Consider the following 21,226-nt stretch of genomic DNA (forward strand, 5'->3'; position numbering starts at 1 on the left):
TTAGTGATGTCTGCCGTGACTGTGGGAGGGGAGCTGCAGCCTGAGTGCCAGATTTCTCTCCCTTTGTCTAAAAAGTGTTTCTTAAACTTTAGGCACTTGAATATCGTATTCATGACTTTGTCACTTTTAAGTACCAGCTGTACTATTTTTTTTTTAATTTACAGACTTCTTTTGCCTTAAAATAAATTCACTTTTAAAGATAAATTTATAGCACTGCCTTAAGTGGAAAGCCAGCATTATTTGCCATAAATGGAAGGAATTGGAAAAAAAAAATCACTGACAATCAAACAGCATTATTAAATTCTAGCCAAGTCTCCAAACCTGAAGCCTGTTCTCTCTTATCTAAACAGGGATATTAGTGAATATCCTTGACCTACCAATAATTAATATTTATTTAATACTATGTTCCAGGTGCTACCTCATTAACTTCACAACTACTATATAATACAGAAATTTTTGTGTCCATTTTATAGAGAAGGAAACTGAGGCACAGAGAGGGCCAATAACATGTTCAGAGTCACTCAGCTAATGAGTAGTGAAGCCAGGATCGGGACCCAAGCAGTCTAGCTCCAGAGTCCAAGCTTGTAGCCTCTGAGCTAGGCTGCCTAGGAGATAGATTCAGAGAGAATTGAAAAGGGACTCATCTAAAACTATCTTTTGTAGCACCACTATGGATTTCTGTCACACTGGGAGACCCTGGACTAGTAGAAAGAACAAAACTAGACTTAAGACATAAGTCTGGATTCTAATCCTGTCTCATCTCTGATCCTCAGTTTCCCCATCTGTAAAGTACAGGAGTTGGGCTATATCTGGGCTTCTAGATGCCAGGAACCATCCCATATCTCACAGGACCCGTGGCACCTTGCACACATTATGAGTTTGAGGTCATTCACACAAGCAACAGAAAACCCAGTGTCCTAGCTTTCCTGTCTGTCTGCCCTGCTGTCCTTAGCCTCTAGCTTCCATAGTAATTCTTGCTATCCCCGAGTCATAAGATGGCTGCTTCACCTCCAACCCTCACCTCCACGTTTCAGTCAGGCTGAAGAAGGGAGACTCAAGGAGGGAAGCCATGATCAGGAAAGCAGACGTTTTCAGGTTTTGTTTCAGTTGGCTGGGTTTGCGTCATGTGGCCACTCTTGACTGCAAGGGAGAATAGAGACGTGATTATTTATATCTGGTTGCGTTGGTATTCTAGCTGGATTCTCTTAACAAGAATGGGGAGGAAGTGGCTATTACGCAGGCGATCATTAGACGCCTATAAATGCTGAAAGAAGGAAAGGAGGGAAGGGTAATCCCTCAGACCCCTCCCAGCTCTCTAGAGCTGGGATACAAAGATTGTTCGTCCTCCTCTCTCTTACAGAGCTCAGCACCCAAGAGCATGAATGTTATATTTTTTTCCATAAAAGGGCTTTTCTGTGAACTTCTGCATGTTGAGGCCACTTTTGTTTTTACTGGCAAACTTATTCCAGGGGAATGAAAGTTCACCACGGTGCAGATGTATATTTAAGTCCGGCAGGAGGCAGAGGCAAAGGAACCCATGGAAAGGGAGTGTTTTAAAGGGGGAAGCAGACGTTCAGCCTGGGAAGGTCACGTGGACGTCCCAGGGAGAATGTGTCAGGTGCCTTCCGACCACAGCCGAGGCCAGGCAGTGGCCTCGGAGCCAGGCTTGCTTCTTCCCAGCTGCCCATGACCATGAGTGTGGACCACACTTTCCACACGTCCTGCCAGCACCCTCCCTACAATGCCACACTCATAAGGCAGTGTTTGTTTCTCTCTCATTTGTGACTTGGCCTGACTAAGCATTTTTCCCCATCACTTTCTAGCTGGGTGGCCTTGGACAAGTTCCTTAACCTTTCTGATCCATTGTATGCGCATCTGTACAATAGGCTAATGATGGTACCCACTTCATAGCATTGGTATAAGGGTTAGATGAGTTAACACATATAAAGGTCACAGAGACTTCCCTGGCACATAAGCTCTCAGTTACGGTTAGTGCATCATCATCATCTTCATCATCGTCGTCCCACATGAGTAGGTCAACAGAAGTTGACACCTTCCCAATCAATACTGGGCAGCTTTTGAGTAATTATGTCCGTTTTTGCAATAGTCAGGGAGAATAGTTCGACATGATGAGATTTGGGATCTCCGTGAAGTTGTCCAGAGACAGGAAATTCCTTTAACCACAGACTTAAGTCTGTGGTTTTGGAGAGAGGGCGTTGGGAAGGTATTCATGGGAGGGCCTCATTGGTGTGGAACGGAGCTGGGCCGTGTTTATCAGCATAGCCCTTCCCATCGGGGCACTGCTTTTGGTTTTACACAGCGCCAGGGGCACCCTTCACAGCAAAGTCATCATAGACCTATGTGGCCGTCAGCACCGTTTTCAACATACGGCACCACGATGCCTTGAGAAAGCGAAGGGCCTCCCTGTGATGGGGCTGCCTCCCCTCTGGCCGCGTCCACACTTCCAAGAGCCCCGGATCCCCATGAACACTTCGTACGTTTATTCATTCATTCAAAAAATGTTTGTTGGCACCTGCTGTGTGCTGGGCATGGTTCTAGACACTTGAGGTGCATCAGGGAACAAAATAGACAAAATTCTATTTTTGTGGTGGGAAAGACAGACAACACCCAGTATAGGTAATAGAACAAATAAGCACATTATATTGTAGGGTGATACATGCTATGGATAAAGAACAAAGTAGGGTCCTGGAGAGGATTGTGGGTGTGTTGATGGGGACAACAAGTTGCACCTTTCCATCGAGGGGCCAGGCTCGGTCTCGAGACGCTAAGGAGGTGACATTGAGCAGTTGGTTCATTCAGCCATTGAGTATCTGTGGAACTGCTATGTCGATTCTTTCATTCCTTCATGCAACAAATATTAATTGAGGGCATGCTATATACCATGCTTTATGTCTGGTATATAGTTAGTTAAGCCAGGTGCTTAACTAACCGTGTCTCATTTCATCTCACCAATAGCTTGTGATGTAAGGATTAATACATCTCCCATTTTGTAAATGAGCATATTGAGTCCCAGAGAGGCATAGTGACCTGCCCAAGGTCACAGACCAGGGAGTGGCATAACCTGGTTCTGAACCCAGGTCTGAAAAACTCCCAAGTGTGCACTTCTTACCACTTAAGTATACTAAACAGACAGTCACACTAATTAAGTGACTGCAGCTATGATCCCTTCTACCCTGTTTCCCCAAAAATAAGACCTAGCCAGAAAATAAGCCCTTGCATGATTTTAGGTGCCAAAATATGGCACCTTGGCATACTGAATATTTTAAGCTGAAGGAGTTTGTGGAAAAGGCATCCTTCTCCCTGAAACAGGTCATAAAACCCTCATGTGCGGGGTGTGTGCCCTCCATATCCTGGAGGAATCATGTTAGGGCTTCTTCTCCGGCCAGGTCTTATTTTCGGGGAAACACGGTATAAAGAAAGAATACAGGGGGCTTCGAGGAACTATAACCGGGTCTGAGGAAATACAAAGAAAAATAAAACAGTTCTTGTGTATGGATTGGCTATTGCTGTGCAACAAACCAGCCCAAAACTTAGTGGTTTAAAACAGCAACAATGTATTATTTGTCACAATTTCTGGGGTTGGCGGGGCTCCACGAGGTGGCTTCTCTGCTCGTCCTGGGGATGCCTGCGGGTCACTCATGTACCAAATTCAGCTGAGATGTCCAGGAGGGTCCCACTCGCTCATCTGGCGGTTGGTGCTGCTTTGTGCTGGGCACCTTGATTCGCCTCCACGTGACCTCTCTTCCTCCAGGCGCCTACTCAGCTTCCTTACAGCATGGCAGCTGGGTTCCAAGAAAAAGGGGAAAACTGCTCACTCTCTTAAGGCCTGAACTTGGAAGTTCCAGAACATCTACATGTTATTAATGGTCAAAGCAAATCGCAAGGCCAGCTCAGATTCAAGGACAAAGGGAAGAGTCCCCACCACCGGATGGGAGGAATTGCATCTGAACAGAGGGATCGCAGGGATTCTTGGCAACCATATTTCAAGGCAGCCTACCACGTTCTGTCTTCAAAACTTCTTACAGGTTTCCAGAGTAGCTGGAATGCAGTGTTCCCGTGGATTTGTCACCGAAACAGACTTGTCTGGGGCTATCCCTGTCCTTTCCCCCCAACTTCTTTTCTTCCACATTTACATAAGTAATGGAATTACTGTTCAACCAAAAGAACTTTCCTTAGAGAATTGGCAGGGCCCTGTCTCGGAGAGTTTTGTTTGGCTTCAGTGGTGTATGAAGGTTTGGGAATAGCATGGGGTGGAGAGGGGGGTTATGCTCAGCTGCTGTAACAAAGACCAAAATTAACAATGGCTCAACAGGATAGCAGTTTATTTCTCTTTTATGTAACAGTCTGGGTGTAAGAAGCTCTGCAGTGTTAGGGACCCAGACCCGCAGTCCTTAGCTGCTGCCCTCATCCACATGACCCAGGATGGCTCACAACAGGCTTAGTCCATCCGGAGGGAAGCGGGGAGAAGGGAGAAGGGAGGAGCCATAACTTCCTTTAAACAGCACAACCCAGCATACCACGCATCTGCTCACATGACACTGGCCAGATCTTAGCTACTTGGCCACACCTAGCTGCAAGGGGAGTTGGGAGATCAAGTATATATTCAGGATGGCCCTGGGCCCAACTCAAACTTCCAAACTATGAGAGAGAAGGAAAGAAGAAACATTGAGGTTAGTTTTCAGGCTCTGCCACCCATGGCTGATGAGGGGAACCAGCATGTGATATGCCCAAGGATGACATAGACTGAGTCTGTCGTCATCTCTGCACAGAGCGGTCAGCTGCAGGCTACCCACCCACTGGAATCCCCGGCCCTCTCTTAGTATCAGCGTCCAGTGCATGAGCTTTGATGAAAGGCTCGTCTTGGGGGTGGATTGGGTCCAGGTCCTCCCAGCCAAGTGTGGAGTTAGTGCTGATCGGCTTTTTCTGGACTAGTCCTTCCATCTGCTCAGAACATGTCACAAGGTAGCTGCAACCACCAGCAGCCCAGCCCAGGGCCAGCTCTGGGTCAGGTTTGTCACTATGAAATGTGCCACTGCTTAAGTGCAGACTGTTAAGGTGGGTTCAAGAGTTCAGCAGCTTGGTGTGTTCCTGGGGGAGGCTCTGACAGATTTGAGCCACCTGATGGATGAAGTACAGGCTCCTGCAGGAGCTGGCTTGCCACTTACCATCTGTGCAACCTTAAATGTATTACCTAACTTCTCTGAGCTTCACTTTCCTCACTGGATGATCAGCGTCAAGTACGATATCTCTTTTCTCCAGGTTATTGTGCAGACAAAACTTAGAGGACATTGGGACAACTTGTCCATTTTCTAAAATTTATTTTGTGTACTTCTCAAAGAATACAATTTTTCTCTTTTCAGAGCTTAAAGGTTGCATTTAATCCTGTTGAGTATCCACTTAGATTGTAAGATCCTTGAGGGCAGGGACTGTGTAATTCCCCACTGTACCGTCAGTGAGTAATTAGAAAGCATGCATGAATGCATGAACGAACGAATGTCATCAAGCTCCTGGTTTAGGGGCAGCGAACACAAACGCCCGCAGGAACAGGGCAGGTCACACAAGTAGTAAAGTGGGCTGAGCCTAAGAAAATTTGGGTGGCCTTTGCTGTATTTGTCTCTCTTATTTTTGTTAGAGACGTTAAGTGCTGTGTTAGTGTCTTACTGGTGCGGTGACAAATTACCATGACCTTAGTGGCTTAACACAATGCAGGTTCGTTACCATGTAGTTTTGGAGGTCTGAATTCTAAAATCAAGGTGTCAATAGGGCTGCGTTCCTTCTGAAGGCTCCACGGGAGAGTCCATTTCGTTGCCTTTTCCAGCTTCTCGAGGCTGCCCCTTCTTGTTGGCTTGTGGCCCCATCCTCCATCTTCAGATCATATTACTCCAAACTCTGCTTCCATAGTCACATCTCCTCTCGCACTCAGACCCTCCCGCCTTCCTCTTATTAAAGCCCTTGTGATTACATTGGGCTCCTCCCTTGGCTAATCCAGGATAACCTCACCATCTCAAGATCCTCCATTTAATCTCATCTAAAAAGTCCCTTTTGTCGTGTAAAGTAACATATTCACAAGTTCTGGGGATTAAGACAGAGACATCTTTGGGGAGCATTATTCAGCTAACCACAGATCCACAGCAGCTTTTTTTTTTTTTAACTATAAGAAACCTATCAGGCCAAGGATGGTAGGATTTCTCCTTGGTGTTGGACAGGCAGTGGATAGGGGAGGGGTCGCACGTGCCATCTAACCCAGCACACGCTACTCATTTGCAGTGGATGATTCCATGTGAGAAAGTAGACGCAATTTTCCAGAGCTTCCCTTGCTTTTCTGTTCAGATGGAATCACACACCTGAAACTAATAAAAAGAAAAAGAAAAACAATAGTCCTCTTTTTTAAAAAAGCACAAAGTCTGGATTTTTATATGAAATTATTAACTGTGTACATTTTAAAGATAGTACGCAGCAGTTCCCTGGCAGATATTATGAAATGCACCAGCTTGATGTGCTGACAGAGGACACTGTCCACGTGTCACCTTGTTGTCTCCCAGAGTGAGAGCAGTAAGGAAAATGAGACTAAGAGTGGGTGACATTTGTTCTGGCATTTCCGAGTACCAAATATGGTTTGCCCACGCAGTACATGTATGAAATTGTTTGATTCTCAGAATAACCCGGTCGGGTGGGTGTTATTTTTTATACCCATTTTACAGATGGAAAGATTGAGGCAAAGAAGGGGTTAAGTAACGTGCACAGAGTCCCATAGTCAGTAAGTAGCAGATGCAAACTCTGTCCACTAGAATCTATGTTTTTTCTTTTCTTTTAACTTTTTATTTTAAAATAAGTTTAGATTCACAGAAAAGTTGCCAAGACAGCAGAGAGAGCTTCCGAGTACCCTCTGCCCACCTTCCCTCGATGAGAACATCTTGCAGAACCATAATGCAGCCCTCAAAATCAGGAAATGAACAGTGGGTACAATGCTCGTACCTGAACTACAGACCTTATTTGAGATTCACCAGTTTTTCCACCAATGTCCATTTTCTCTTCCAGGGTCCAATTCAGGACCCCACATGGCATTTAGTTGCCATGCCTCTTCTGGTCTTCCCTCTCTGACAGACCCTCAGTCTTTCATGACCTTGACACTGTGATGGATGCTGGGTCAGGCATTTTGTTGAATGTCCCTCGATTTGGGTTTGTCTTGATGTTTTCTCGTGATTAGCTTAAGGTTGTGCATTTGGGGCCAAGAGACCACACAAGTGATGTCATACCCTCAATGCATCTTATCAGGGGCTACGTGACATCAGTCTTTCTTATTACCGGCGATGTTAACCTTGACCCACAGAATCCGTGCCCTGTAACCCCTTGGTTTAAATATTTCCTTGTGTAGAGAGAGGGGGAACTATAAACACAGAATAATATTCGGCCGGGCTTGTGGGCAGGCCTCATCTAACTCTTGGGCTGACCTCCTACATCGGAGGTACTGTGGAAATGAGAACATCCTCCACGTTTTAAGACAGGCTTCAAAAACACCCACTCGTGATGGTGGGAGTGGAGAAGAATGACACCCAAATTCTGGGAACTTTGGAATCAATTTAAGCTACAAAGATTGGAAGAGCTGACCAGAGAATGGGGAAATAAATCCAGCTGAGATGAAAGCCAAGGTCTGCAGCTGCTCAGACCATCAAATCTTTAAAAGCAATGTGAGGTTTTAGGGCACGGAGTAAATTATGGCTGTTAGGACCAAGGACAAGACGGCTTTGATCTAAACGTGGGAGACATCTTAAGGGAAGCTGTGGCCTTTACGTAAGTTATTCCCACATCCTCCTGGGGTACATTAGATGGACCCACTTGGAATTTACGGGTCTGCGGAAGGAACCTCATTCCTAATGGTAAACACTTGAAATGGGCAGCTTTGTAAGGAGGGCGCAGTTGACACTGGGAGAGAGGAAGCCCGGTGCCCCTGCAGGGGTACCTGGAACAAGGCACCGTTTTACGAGGCTCTTCGCCCGGGAAGTTGGACAGATGGAGGATTTGTGATCTGATGAGGTGTTCAAGGATTGCCATGGGAGGTCACTTCGGTGAGCCCTTGACCTCTCTATTAGAAAAAGTATCAATTTGGAGAAGGTTGTCTTTACTGCCAGGAAACTTTAGCCCAGAGGCTGTACCGTGGCTTTTTGGACGGCCACCCGCCACCCTGTCACAAACCAGATGTTGGCCTCTGTGTGCCCCAGGGCGAGCCCCCAGCCTCCAGCAGACTTCCTCCTCACTGCTGAGAGCTGGCTCCCGGGGAGTTATAGACATGCGCCCTGCAGGGCATCACCAGTGCAGCGTAGCCACGGTGCCTGCGGCTGGCATCGCAAAACATGATCAGGGCAGCCCAGCCAGCAGCCGTGTGCTGGGGAAGAATCAGAACCGTGTGCAGTGGGTACAGCAGCCGGGGGTGCCCTGGGAGGAAGAGGGGGAAGGAATGTTTCGCTAGGTGCAATCAAACACCCCCTGAAACTATTCATGAACCTTCCAGGGGGGTGGAAATTCCAGCAGGTTGGAGGTAGGACAACACTGAGATGAAAAACAACAGGCCCCAGAGTCAGACTGCCCTGGGTTCGAACACCAGCTCGGCCACTTATCATCTCTGAGTTATAAATTACAAGCCGCTTCTCCGCGCTCGGCTTTGATCTCCCCGCTCCTGCAAGGCTTTGCTGAAATGTGGAGACTTCCCTGACCACCCCACCTGTACCCCGCGTTCCTAGCCCCCGTTCCTGCTTTGGTTGTCTGCAGCTCCTGTCACTCTCTCACACATCGTTTTACATATTTATCCCCTTTCAGCCCTTGCCCACTTGGACATCAGCTCCACTGAGGCAGTGGCTTCCGTCTTGTCCATTGCTCTGTCCTTCGTGCTTAGGACAGACTGGCACATAATAGGTGCTCAGTAAATGTCAGTGAAATAATTGAAAAGGGATCACAGTGGAGCCTACTTTGTTCTGTTCTCCTTGTTGGGTGGGGGATCCACTAGGATAACCAAGGTAGGGAATTAGCTAGCGTTCCAGGCACATAGTCTGTGCTCAATAGTCAGAAACTATCAACGGACAGTTGATTCGCTTTTTACATGTATTCATTCACTAAATAGCTATTGAATGTTTGTTATGTGCCAGGTACTGTGCCAGAGGCTGGAAACAGTGCCAATAAGAAGACAGGCATTCCTTTTTTCTTTTCTTTTCTTTTTTTTTTTTTCAAAAATTACTTCCTAAGAGCCTGCCCCGTGCAGCCTACTCTCTAGAAACTGGGCATAAGACAGTGGGTAAAGGGCAGAGCCCCCGTCTCATGGAGCTTACATCCTGCTGGGAATGAGGCAATAAATGTATATCTAAATACAGAAGGTGATTTCAGAGAGTGGAAGAGCTGCCAAAAGAAAAAACAAAACCAGGGTTTTTGTGTAAGGCGTGGCTGGAGGGGGAGGACGGGGACCCCTCTAGCTGGAGTGGTTGGGGACTGTCACATGACTTGACGGGAGGATCAGCCAGCTGTGGGTGGGGTCAGGGCCTCCCTCTGTGGTCCCCAGTCTGGCAACCTGGGCATCACCTGGGGGAATGTGAGAACTTTCAGGTCGTCTCTAGATGAGTCCTGCACACACTGACGTTTGAGAAACGCTAGGCTACAAGAAGGTATTCTGGGTAGAGGAAGGAGCAAGCACAGTCACCCCAAAATTATGTTCTAGACCAGGGGTTGGCGAACTTTGGAGACGGAAGAGCCAATCCTGTCCCTCACAACGATTTAAAAATTATTCGAGAGCCCTAAAACAAATGAAATCACCATTACGTGAATAATATCCTTTAAAAATTTTACAAACGAAACTAGGATAGTTTTATTTTCATTTTCAATTTTACTTCAAGGACACATGTACATACCCAAAGAGCCGCATGTGGCTCGCCAGCCGCAGTTTGCCGACCCCTGTTCTGGACAGCCAGGCGCAGAGAGAGAAGTGGCGGGGGGGGATTGTTGGTGTTTTCGGGCAGCTGGAAGAAAGTACCACAAACTGGGTGGCTTAAAACAACAGGAATGTATTCTCTTACGGTTGTGGAGGCCAGGCGTTGGAAATCAAGGTGTTTGCAGGGTCGGTTCCTTAGGAAGGATCCTTCCCGGCCCGTTTCCTGGCTTCTGGTGGTGGCAGCGATCTTTGGCAATCCTTGGCTTATAGATTCATCACTCCAATCTCTGCCTCCATCTTCACAGATGGCATTCTTCCCTCTCCATGTCTGTGTCCAAATTTCTCTCCTCTAATGAGAACACAAGTCATTGGATTAAGGCCCCCCGCCCCTCCCCCCAATCCAGTATGACCTCATCTGAAGCTGATGACATCTGCAAAGACACTATGTCCAAATCAGGTCACATTCCCGAGTACTGGGGGCTAGGACTTGAATATATTTTTTTCTGGGGACACGTTTCAACCCACAACAGGGTGGAAAGGTAGGGCTGCATGAGGTCGGAGAAGAGGCAGGTCGCCATGGGCGAGTGGACGCAGTGAAGGCTGATCAATGCAGTGGGAAGCCAGAGAGCTGGGAGTGTTTGGAGAAGTGCTCCGGGTGCTGTGAGGCTAATGGATTGAACCAGCGTCAGGACGGATGCAGGAAAAGCAATGAGGAAACTGCAGTCCCCAGGCAAAGAGATGGCAGAGACACGGAGGTGCAGGTGGTGGTGCAAGAGATGGAGAAAAGCAGATGGACCTGCAGCGTATTTAAGGGACCCTATTCAGAGAAAGTGGTGATGCTGTTTAGAGCTGTGAGCGGGAGAGGAACGTCAAGGGTGATGATTCTGTCATCCCTCTATTCTTTCAACAGACATCTTTGGCATCAATGAAAAGTGGGTATGTTGACTCTTTTGGGAGGAGGGCAGTCACGTAAATGCCCAGTTGCCCTCGTGGTGGCCCAGTGGCTGCAGCAGCTCTGGCCTCTGTACCAAACAACCTCCTGATATTCCCCCTCATTTGGACCTGCTTAGTTCAGCTGCACACCCTAAAGCAACCATGGTGGTCAGGGGAATGCGATGCAGTGATTGGTCTGAGTCAGCTTCCTGCCAGATTTCCACCAGGACAGTGTAAGCATGTGTGAGCTCAGTGCCCAGCATCTATAACTTGTCTCCAACATCTATAACTTGTCTCAGAAACTTTGATTTTTATGGGTGACCATTCCCAAGAATCCCTCCAGAGAAGATCCTTAGCAGTAAGAAGAACACATTTGGTCTTGGGGTCCATTGTGACCCCCTGATCTGTTCCCTCCACACTAGGTGAAGTCACATAGTCAACCCTTCCCCATGCTGTGTCAAATTATGTCACTCCCATGCTTAAAAGCCTCTCTCTGGGCCTCCCCACTGCAATCAGAAACAAATGCCAGGGCCTTGCTGTGACTCACCCCCCCCCCAAGCCCTGCAGGGTGCAGCCCCTGAACATCCGTCAGACTTCATCGTGGATACTGCCCCCCAATCCTCTCCATTTCACTCACACTCACTCTCCTCCCACCTCAGGGCCTTTGCATGTTGCCGTTTCCCCAACCTGGAATGCACTTTTCCCCAGATCTTCATGGAGCTGGCTCCTTCCCATCCATTCAGCTTCTGCTCAACTGCCACCTCCTCTGAGAGACTCTCCAACTCCATCAGTCCTCTGCATGACTGCAATGAACAACTAGCAATGTTTAGTCCAGTGTGTGCTCAGAGCAGCCTCATGATTCTGCAACCCGCCTTTCTCCACCTAGCTCGGATGCTGGACGTCTTTCCTCACCAGCACACACGGATCCCCATGTGACAGCTTTCTCCTTCGCAGCATTAGTGCCCCCCGCAGCCCCGTTCTCCCCCATCTCTGCCCCGGCATCATTCCGACTCATGTGGCAGAGACACAGTGACAGGGCAGCCTATCTGAAATGGCATTCTCAGGAATGTGGATTGTTTTATTACCAGTTAAATATGCTTTATGCTACCTGTGAATGAGTCCATTGTGACATTTAGCAACTGATTTGATTAAACACAGATGTGGGCTGGACTCCACGTGGAGCAAAGATGCAGGACAGGCTGTGAGTGCGTGTTTGGATTTTTAAGATGGCAAAATGGACTAGACGACTCAGTGTCAGCCAGACGGATGTGGACGCCTCCCTTCCTGGCATATGGACCATGTGTCACCGTTGGTTTCAGAGCTGAGAGCTCAATTTGGGTCCCCAAAATCTTTTGTTTTCATTGGGAATCTGCTCTTTGGTCCTATCCAAGTTTTCTTTTCTTTTTTAACCTTTCCTGGATGTTTTTATTCCCATGAATATTTTTTTAAATGGTGAATCGATGAAATGTTTGCACTGTTGACATCTCCAATGGTGATGACTAACATGCAAAGAATAAGAACCCCAGCTACCATTTACTGAACACTTGGTCTGTGCTGGGCTCTGCCCCTTATATGCCTTACCTCACAGAAACCTCCTCATAAACCAAATGCATAAACTATGCTTAGTTCCATTTTACAGATGGGAAGAGCGAGGCTTAGAAACTCCAACCACTCGTCCATAGTCATCAGGGCACATAATTATATATGGATTCTCTGTTGTCTTCCACCCCCTCCCAGGCTCTAAGACCCAAGAAGACAGGACCCAGGTCTTTGTTGAGATAGAAACCTTGGCACCTACTAGGCACTCGGCAAAGATTTATTGACTAAATGAGTGAATGCCTGAATGAATGAGGACACTGGGTTAAGGGCAGGGCCAGGGCTTGGCCTTCACCTCTTTGTATTGTGGGTCAAGAAATTGGCCTGTGAAGATCCGTGATTTGTCCCTTTCTAGAACCTGGGCCGTGGTTGGGGCACTTGAGTGGGTAGGGTTTCATAACAGGCCCCCCTCTCTCTACCTCCTTGTGGCTTTTCCATTGTATGCATTATCTGTGGACTTCGTTTTATAGCACTCCCCAACTGCATATCCAGACCTTTCTCACTTGCAGCCCTGGTATGTTTTCAGCGATTTTATTTTATTGCTGACATAAGTGAAGATGAATGAATACCTGCCTTTGAGTGTTACCGTGGACCCAGTACAGCAGGTCCCTTTCCTTATGGGGAAAGAAATTGTAAGATGCTTCCAAAGCAGGTTCACATTGATGAGGGGACACGTATTCATCAGAATTTTCTGTGAGGCTTTCTTTGCACTGCCTGGGATGACATGTCAAACCTGTGGGTGACGGTGAACCCAGGGTGGCCTCAAAGAACTGAGGCAGGCAGTGGCCTGTGCCACTTCCGACAGCTGCTTGCAAGGCACAGGGTTGCACGCTGGCCGGGAGCCTCGGCCTCGGAGTCAGGCTGACCTGGGCTTGAACCCTGCTCCGTCCCTTCTTAGTAGGACCTACTCGCTCGGGTTGCGGTGGAGATTAAACAAGGTAACGCGTGTAAGGTGACAGCACTGGGGAAGGTAAGAAGTGCTCAATAAATGGGGGCTATTATTATTATTTGTCCAACTGCTCGTGCCGATAACTGAGAGGCTTTCAAGGGCTCGTATTTCGTTAAAGCTGAGCTAGGCCCAGGAAAAGGAGAGATTTTCATGGGGACTGTCACCATCTCCTTGAAAACAGGAGGAAATCCAGGAAGCAACAAGCCCAAGAAGGGATGTGCAGAGTCACCAGTAAGCAGAGAAATGTGAATTAAAGGCAACAAATGAGGTAGCATGTTAGTCCTATTAGGGAACCAGAAATCAGCAAGAGGGATTATGCCAGCTGTTGGCGGGAGTGGGACATGGGCAGATGGGAACTGTTGGCACTGCCGGTGGGAACATATACCTGGCAGACATGCTGAGGGCTCTCACCCAGCCCTTAGGGAAAATGGGGTCTATACGACCTCAGGACCCAGCAATCTCTCTCCTGGGGACACATCATGAAGACACAGGCCCATAAAGGGGTGTGTCAGGATTTTCAGGCAGCCTTGTGGTGGTGGGTGGAGATGGAGGGAGCCCAGGTGACCTCCTGCAAGAATTAGCAAGGGAGAGTTGGAGAATGCCCACAGCGAGTCCTGGGCAGCTGCCAGAATGACAGGCGAAGTGTTCCCATAGCAACGTGGAGGGAACCTAAGAACTTAATGCTGGGCCAAAAAAAAACCCGAGAAGCTGTATAAAATAGAAAGTCATGGAATGTAACAGACAAGGCATATCCACAGCAACACAGATGGAGTTAAGAATTGAATGCTTAGTTAAAAAAAAAAAGAGAAATCATGTGAACTGTAATTTACAGAAATTATATACCTGCCCACAAAACACGAGTGCCCTCTTTGTAAGAACACATACAAACAAAAGGATATATATGCCCAGACACACTAGAATTCTTGCCTTTGGAGTCACAGGGAATGAGAGGAAACAGACAGGAAAAGAGGGGTGTGGGAAGACAAATGAATGAAGAAATGTCCCGTGAACTTGAATTAACTCAACATTAGCACGTAACATTTTGCGGGATGACAGAAGGGAATGGGCTGCCTTTGGCGGCTGTGCACACAAGGTTCCCTGAATTGGTGGAGGCACAGTTCCAGAGACATAAAGAATTCCTCTGTCTGTCATATATAAAAGAACGTATAAATCTCAATCTGCGAGCTCCAGGGGGTAAAAATTAGAAGCGACTTTATTTTTGGCATTTCAGCGTAACTTCTATTTTGAGCCACCATTCCCCTGGGTTGGTGGGAAAGTTTCTTCATGGTTTTTTTGGGTTTTCCCCACACTCTCCAGAATTTTGGCCACGGTTCTGGACTCTCACTCGGTGCCAGTGTGTTGTGGCGTCGGGGCTTGTCCGGACCTGCATCTTTCGGACTCAGGCTGTTGCCAAGTCGTCCACTCGGTTGGTCCAAGGCCCCTTCTGACCTGGGGTTCTTCACTGCTGCATCAGCCACACCCTGGGCACAGGGATCTTTCATTGTTCTTACTTCCTAGACCAGAGGTCACAAGCTGGAAACCCAGAGGCCACATGTACCCTGCAAACATGTTTTTGTTTTGTTTTGGTTTGGGTTTGGGTTTGTGCAACACATTTGTATTTTTTGCCAACATTTAAAAGTTGGGAAATTTCGCATATAAGTCCAAATTTCTGACTTCTCTTGAAAAATCAGAAGTCCTGGCTACCTTCACCTCACACTTCTAAGTGACAGAGGTCTGCTGGAGATGAGTGCATTGTGTCAGTTAGGGTGCTTTGGGCGGCAAGTAACAAAAAGCCCAACTAACATTGGTTTAAACCATAATGACATTTATTGCATATTTAGCAAGAAGTCTGGACCCCAAGGTTGGTTTCGCAGCTCGATTATATCTTCAAGGACCAGGTTCTTTTTATCTTTTCATTCCTTCAACCTCAGCACGTGGGCCCTTTTATGCGTGTGACCTGGTGTCCCAAAATGGCTGCTGTAACTCCAGGCATTACATCCTCGCATACTCCAGGGGAGGAACTGACAGGGGAACAGAAGAAAGTCTTTCCCACAAGCCCCCTTGGCCAGAAGTAGATGAACATGGCCATCCTGGAGCTGCAAGGGAAACTGGGAAAGCAGAGAAAGAAGCCAGCAAGGGAGAAAGGGGCTGGGAATGCCTACAGGGGAGCCAAATAATGTCTGCCACCCCCTTAGATAGAAACTGTGTGTCCCAGTTTGCCACAATCCCCACCATCCCCTTTCGTTCCTCAATACTGAAGCTCTGTGTCGGTGGCCATTTATCATTGTGCCTGTACCAGCTCCTTCCCTCACCTGCGGGCTCATAAGACTTTGAACACCGCCCACCTTACACTCAGCACACAGCCACTTTTGATGTGGGGGTCCTGCCGCTTCTCAGCAGCTGTGTGTGTGGACAGAGAATAGAATCCCTCTGCCCCAGGACTGCATGCCCAGCCCCATTCTCATTCTGTACCCACTCCTTCCCCTCCCTCCTTCCTACCCCATTTCTCTGGCCAGGAGATTTGCACCCCGCCCCCCCCCCACCACCTTTACGAAAATTCTTCTACCCTCATGTTTCTTATTAAGCCAGTTGCCTACATCAATCTAATTCTTAGTTGTCCCCCCAACAGGGGTCAGTCTGTAAACTGTTCCCGGCCTGCGATGACATAGATACGGAACTAAGAGTAAGAGTGAGAAACTTGCACAGCAGTTAGATATGGCGCCAACACCCAGGCACATGTTCGTGGGCTTCTCTCATAGCACAGGGTGGAGGCCAGTTCAGGAGTTGTCACATCACATGGCGAATTGCCTGTGGCGTCAGCTGCTTGTGCAGTGAACCACATCTTCCTCCCCAAAGGGTTAAGCATTTAAAGAAACGAGTCCTTCCCAGAGACTTCGAGAAGCATTAGCCTGTTCCTGAAATCCTCTGGGGCCTAAACCCTGGAACGTAAGAGCAGGATAACTCGTTTCTGCTATTTCTTCTGCCCACCTGCACACCCCAGCTCAGGATCCATAACCCTGACGTGTCTGTCTGGGAGGAGAAGTCCTAATGTTCCTCAAAACACTGTCCCAACACCCTTACCTTCTTCCCCAAACCCTGAACTCACTTGCCACCTCCCGTTTGGGATTACAGGGTGGGGAGACACTGGGGGAGGAAGGAAGAGTGACATTCAAAGCATCCCACCGGGAGCACCATGGGAGTGCTTTCTCAGCAGAGAAGGAAAGAGAAAGGGCCAGAAAGTGCTAATCCCTCAGCATTTTCTCCAGCATCTCTCCATGAAGCATACCCAGATAGAAGCGGTTTCTAGTTGTCTAACGCCTCTGGAGATGAACAGGTTACTCCAAAGTGACTGGTTCCATCGGGTACCAGGTTCACATTCTCCAGGGTCACAGGTGGGCGGCCACTCTTTTATGCCATCACAGCAGGTCCTTGAATTAACATCATTTCCTTCAACATCATTTCGCTGTAACATTGATGAGCAAAAAAAAAAAAAAAAAAGTTTCCCGGCCGGGGCCAGTGTCTGTGTGGAGTTTGCACGGTCTCCCCATGTCTGTGTGGGTTTTCTCCAGGGACCCCAGTTTCCTCCCACATCCCACAGATGTGCACGTGAGGCTCACTGGCGTGTCTGCATTGTCCCCGTCTGAGTGTGGGTGTGTGTGATGCGCCCTTGATGGAAGGGTGTCCTGCCCAGGGTGGGTGCCCGCCTTGCACCCTGAGCTGCTGGGACTGGCTCTGGCCACCCGCAGCCGGAACTAGAATGGGGGATTGGAAAAGAATGGTCGGACGTGTTTTTATTCCTCTTCCTTAAATGTGCATACAGCTCACATTTACTTCAGCATTTAATATTAGAAGCGTTTGGGGTCTGTATTTAGAAGTTTGGTGAAGTTTGTGACCAGGAAGACACCGTAGGAACTTCACTATTGTTTCTGTCAATTAGCCTGTGGTCAGTTGATTCTGTTATACGTCGTTTTGCTTCAAGACGCAGTTTTCAGCTCAGATGCTATTGGGCAAGTTATGGAACTTTTCCAATGCCGAGTTTCTGTAGCCTGAGTGACAAGATCCACCTTGGAGGGTGGGCAGCATCACTGAACAAGTCGCTGTACATTACAGCTTCCAGCGCTGGGAGTGTCTTTTCTTGGTGCCGAGGGCCACCTCCAGGTGCTGTCATCCAATACCTTGCATACTCGCTGTGGTGAAAGATTAGGGTTTTTTCCTTAACTTAGTGTAAGATACAGTAAAAATGAATCATGAGGACATGCATTCAATGGGGGAAATGTCACCCAAAGGGGGCAAAAAAATGGAGTGAGGGGTGCAAAAATGTCTTACTCCTTTTCTGCGCTAAACACAGCTATCTGTATATATATAAATACCTGAACAGATATACAGTATATCTATAATATTACAATTTCGTAGGGGAAGGGCAATGAGGAAAAAACGTCTAAAAGGACAGGGGGAGAGGACTGGCAATCATGAAAAAAGACCAAAAAACAATGAAATGTTTTAAAAGACACAAATTACAAGCTCTGGTTTTTTTATTATCAGATTCAGCAGAAAATAGAAGTTTCCACACACTGGCTCTTGATTTCTGCATTTAGCTCATCGTGGACCAGTAATAAGCAGTTTGCAGGCAGGCTTCAGTCCACAGTTCACATTTCAGCAGTGCCAGGCTAATGCATTGCTGTGTTTGGATGTGTCTGGAATTATCTTAACTCCTTGTGCATCTATTCGCTTGATTGTGTCCTCTCTCCTCTCTGAACATAAGGATCAACTCCCTGCTTACTGTCCTATCTAAAACAATGCCTGACACAGTAATATTTGGTACATCATTAGGAATCGATTGTTGAATGAATGTCCACTTAAAAATTGTTTTACTGAGCCAGGCATCGACAGTCTCCTTTTACTTAAAACCCAAGAAAACCAAACAACCAAAAAGAAAAAGAAAAGAAAAAAAGAGTTCTATGCTATGACATGCAAAATAGCAATGTCTTCAAACAAGAAAGAAGATTATTTCTTTCTCACCTAAAAGTCCAAACTCATGTGGGGGCTCTGGCCTGCAAATGTGACAGGGATCGGAGCTCCTTATATCTTATTGCTTAGCTGTGTGATCCAAGGAGGCTCCAGTTTCTGGAAGAGGGAGGGCTCGCCCCGGGAGGGCCCGCCCCTGCCCTTTAAGGGCACAACTACCTCCCACCCCTGCCCTTTAAGGGTACAACTAGGAAGTTGCAGACATTAATTTATCCTTCTTCCCGTATCTAGAACTCATCACATGGCCACCCCAGCCACAAGGGAAGCTGGCAAATATAGTGCTTATTCCCGTCAGCCATGTGCCCGCCTTAAAAGCAGAGATTCTATTAATATGAGAGAGAAGGGGTGAATGGATATTGGGAGGCCCCGAGCAGGACCTACCACCATCACCTTAAGAGAGGATGTTTTCCTCCTCCTGTCCTTGCTTTCTCTGGCCCTCGCTGGGCATTCCAGTAGCCAGACAGAGGCAAGAAGTCCCGTGTTCAACATTCCCGCTCCAGGCGGGCCTGTTTGCAAAATCCTCCGGAGAACACATGCTGTGCCCCCTTCCTCCTGGGTCCTCTGGAAAGGGATGGCCCTCTCACAGCGGGGGCTCTGTGACTACCCTCCGCAAACTGCAGTTTGTTCAGCTGTCCATTCCTCAGATGCCAGTCACAAATGAAAACAAACAAGAGGTTGTTTTGAACAAAGAATACCAAGTGATGGGACCGTGGCCTGTTTGTTTCCAAACCGGCCCTAAGCCATGTTCAGAAAGTTGACACAAAAGACAAGAGAAATCAGAAGAGAAAACACTGCAGGTGTGTTCCGAAGTTTTGGCAGGTAGGGTTGCCTTGGTAGCCAGGAGGTGGGGGAATGACCTTGAATGGAATAGGCTGGCCTCGACCTTCTGCCTGACATGTCTGGACAGGCCAGGGCTGAGGGCAGAATGGGCTTTCCATGTGCCACACTGGTGTGGACAAATTCTGTGGTTTCTGGGCCTTAGACAAGCTCCCATGTAATGGAGATCAGGAGAGAATTGCCAGGTGTGGCCATGTTCCTGGTTCTTGCTCTCTTCATCTGACTAACTCCTAGTCATCTTTCAGAGATAGTTCAGGTGTCATTTTCTCCAGGAAGCCTTCCCCAGGCCCACCCCCTCCCCAGCTGGTGGTACAGAGCCCTTCCCTGTGCCTCCCAAGCTCCCAGGGAAAGCACTTACCGGCAGCTACTTCTCCATTCCCTTCCCAGTGCCCATCACGTCCCCACCCCCCGCCCCAACCACCCCTGGATAGGGATATAGTTTATTTTGTAGATCTGGCTTTGGAACCATTTGAGTATTTGAAATAAATACACATTCAAAAGAGTAATTCCAAAAATTTGATAGCAAACTATTATGAACCTAATTGTATATGGAGTTGGTGACATTACACAGAGAGACTTTACTCATATTTTTACTTTTTCATTTTCTTGCTTCCTTCTTGATATTTCAAGATTCCTGTATGTATGTATGTATGTATTTTTAAGATTTTATTGGGGAACTGGGGCGGGGGGAACAGCGTTGGGGAATCAGAGAAGGGGAACAGACAAGTTGCTGTCCTTTTGTTCTTCAGTCTACTTGTGGGGGACGTTGCTTCACTGGCCCATGTTAGTATCATCATTGCTCTCTTCCCCGGGTGAGGCAGATCGGTCGCCGGCCCCAAGACGGCGCGGCTCATGGCAGCTCACTCCTGCTGCCAGCCACTCACGCCCGCTGCCAACCACTCACAGTAGCTTTACAGCAGCCCACTGCAGCCCCACTGCAGCCTACGCCTTCACAGGCGACTCACTCCAGGTGGAGCTGTTGTTCACCATCTTAGCTGTAGAGAGCGCAGTGTCACTGGCCATCATGTGGGATCCGAACCAGGGCCCTGCTGCTCAGAGCTGGCGTCCCAAGCCAGCTCTTAACCAACGTGCCACTCGGCCGGCCCTTTTTTTTTTTTTTTAAAGATTATTATTATTATTATTTTTTAAGATTTTATTGGGGAATTGGGGGAGGAGAACAGACAAGTTGCTGTCCTTTTGTTTTTCAATTTGGTTGTGGAGGACGTGGCTTCACTGGCCCATGTTGGTATTGTGATCATTGTGCTCTTCTCGGGTGAAGCAGTTGCTCGCTGGCTGTTGGACAGCAGCTCACGAAAGCTCACGCCAGTTGTCGGTCACTCACAGTTGCTTTACGGCAGCCCACTGCAGCAGGGGCTGCAGCCTACGCCATCACCGGCGACTCACGGCAGCCCAGCTCCAGGTTGAGCTGTTGTTCATCATCTTAACTGTAGAGGGCGCAGCATCACTGGCCCATGTGGGAACCAAACCGGCAGCCCTGTTGCTCAGAGCTCGGGCTCCCAAGCCAACTATTAACCAAGGAGCCACTCGGCCAGCCCATATTTATTTTTTAATCTCCTGGCTGTTACAGGAACTTCCTGTGCCCATCCTTTCAAGGTAGATTGGCTGTGACATGTTCTTAGTTTTTCTTCATTTGAAGATGTCTTGATTTTCCCATCATTGCAATAAAAAAAAATGAACTACTGCTATGGATGAGCTTCAAAAGCATTGTATTAAGGGAAAGAAGCCAGACACAAGTGCATATTATATAATTGCATTTCTGTGACGCTTCTAGAAAAAGCAAAACTCTAGAATCAGCAACAGATCAGTGGCTCCATGAGACTGAGGAGGGGAATGGGGGTTGACTGATAATGACCAGAAGGGAACTTCGGGGTTGATGGAAACGTCCTAAAACTGCCTCGTGGTGACGGCCACACATTCTATCAATTTACTTT

The 21,226-nt window shown here is 47.8% G+C and overlaps 1 protein-coding gene across 1 annotated transcript in view; it reads left to right on the plus strand.

Moving 5' to 3' along the window:
* Positions 1-8,308: 8,308 nt before the first annotated feature.
* The window catches only part of LOC109379909 (eyes absent homolog 2), a 106,110-nt gene continuing 93,192 nt past the window's right edge, over positions 8,309-21,226 (plus strand). The window contains exon 1 of the mRNA XM_019636918.1: positions 8,309-8,434. Within this exon, the coding sequence (XP_019492463.1) occupies positions 8,309-8,434 (126 nt within the window). The remainder of the gene's footprint in view (positions 8,435-21,226) is intronic.

This window comes from Hipposideros armiger, unplaced genomic scaffold (assembly GCF_001890085.2).
Source record: "Hipposideros armiger isolate ML-2016 unplaced genomic scaffold, ASM189008v1 scaffold_31, whole genome shotgun sequence".
Lineage (NCBI taxonomy): Eukaryota > Metazoa > Chordata > Mammalia > Chiroptera > Hipposideridae > Hipposideros > Hipposideros armiger.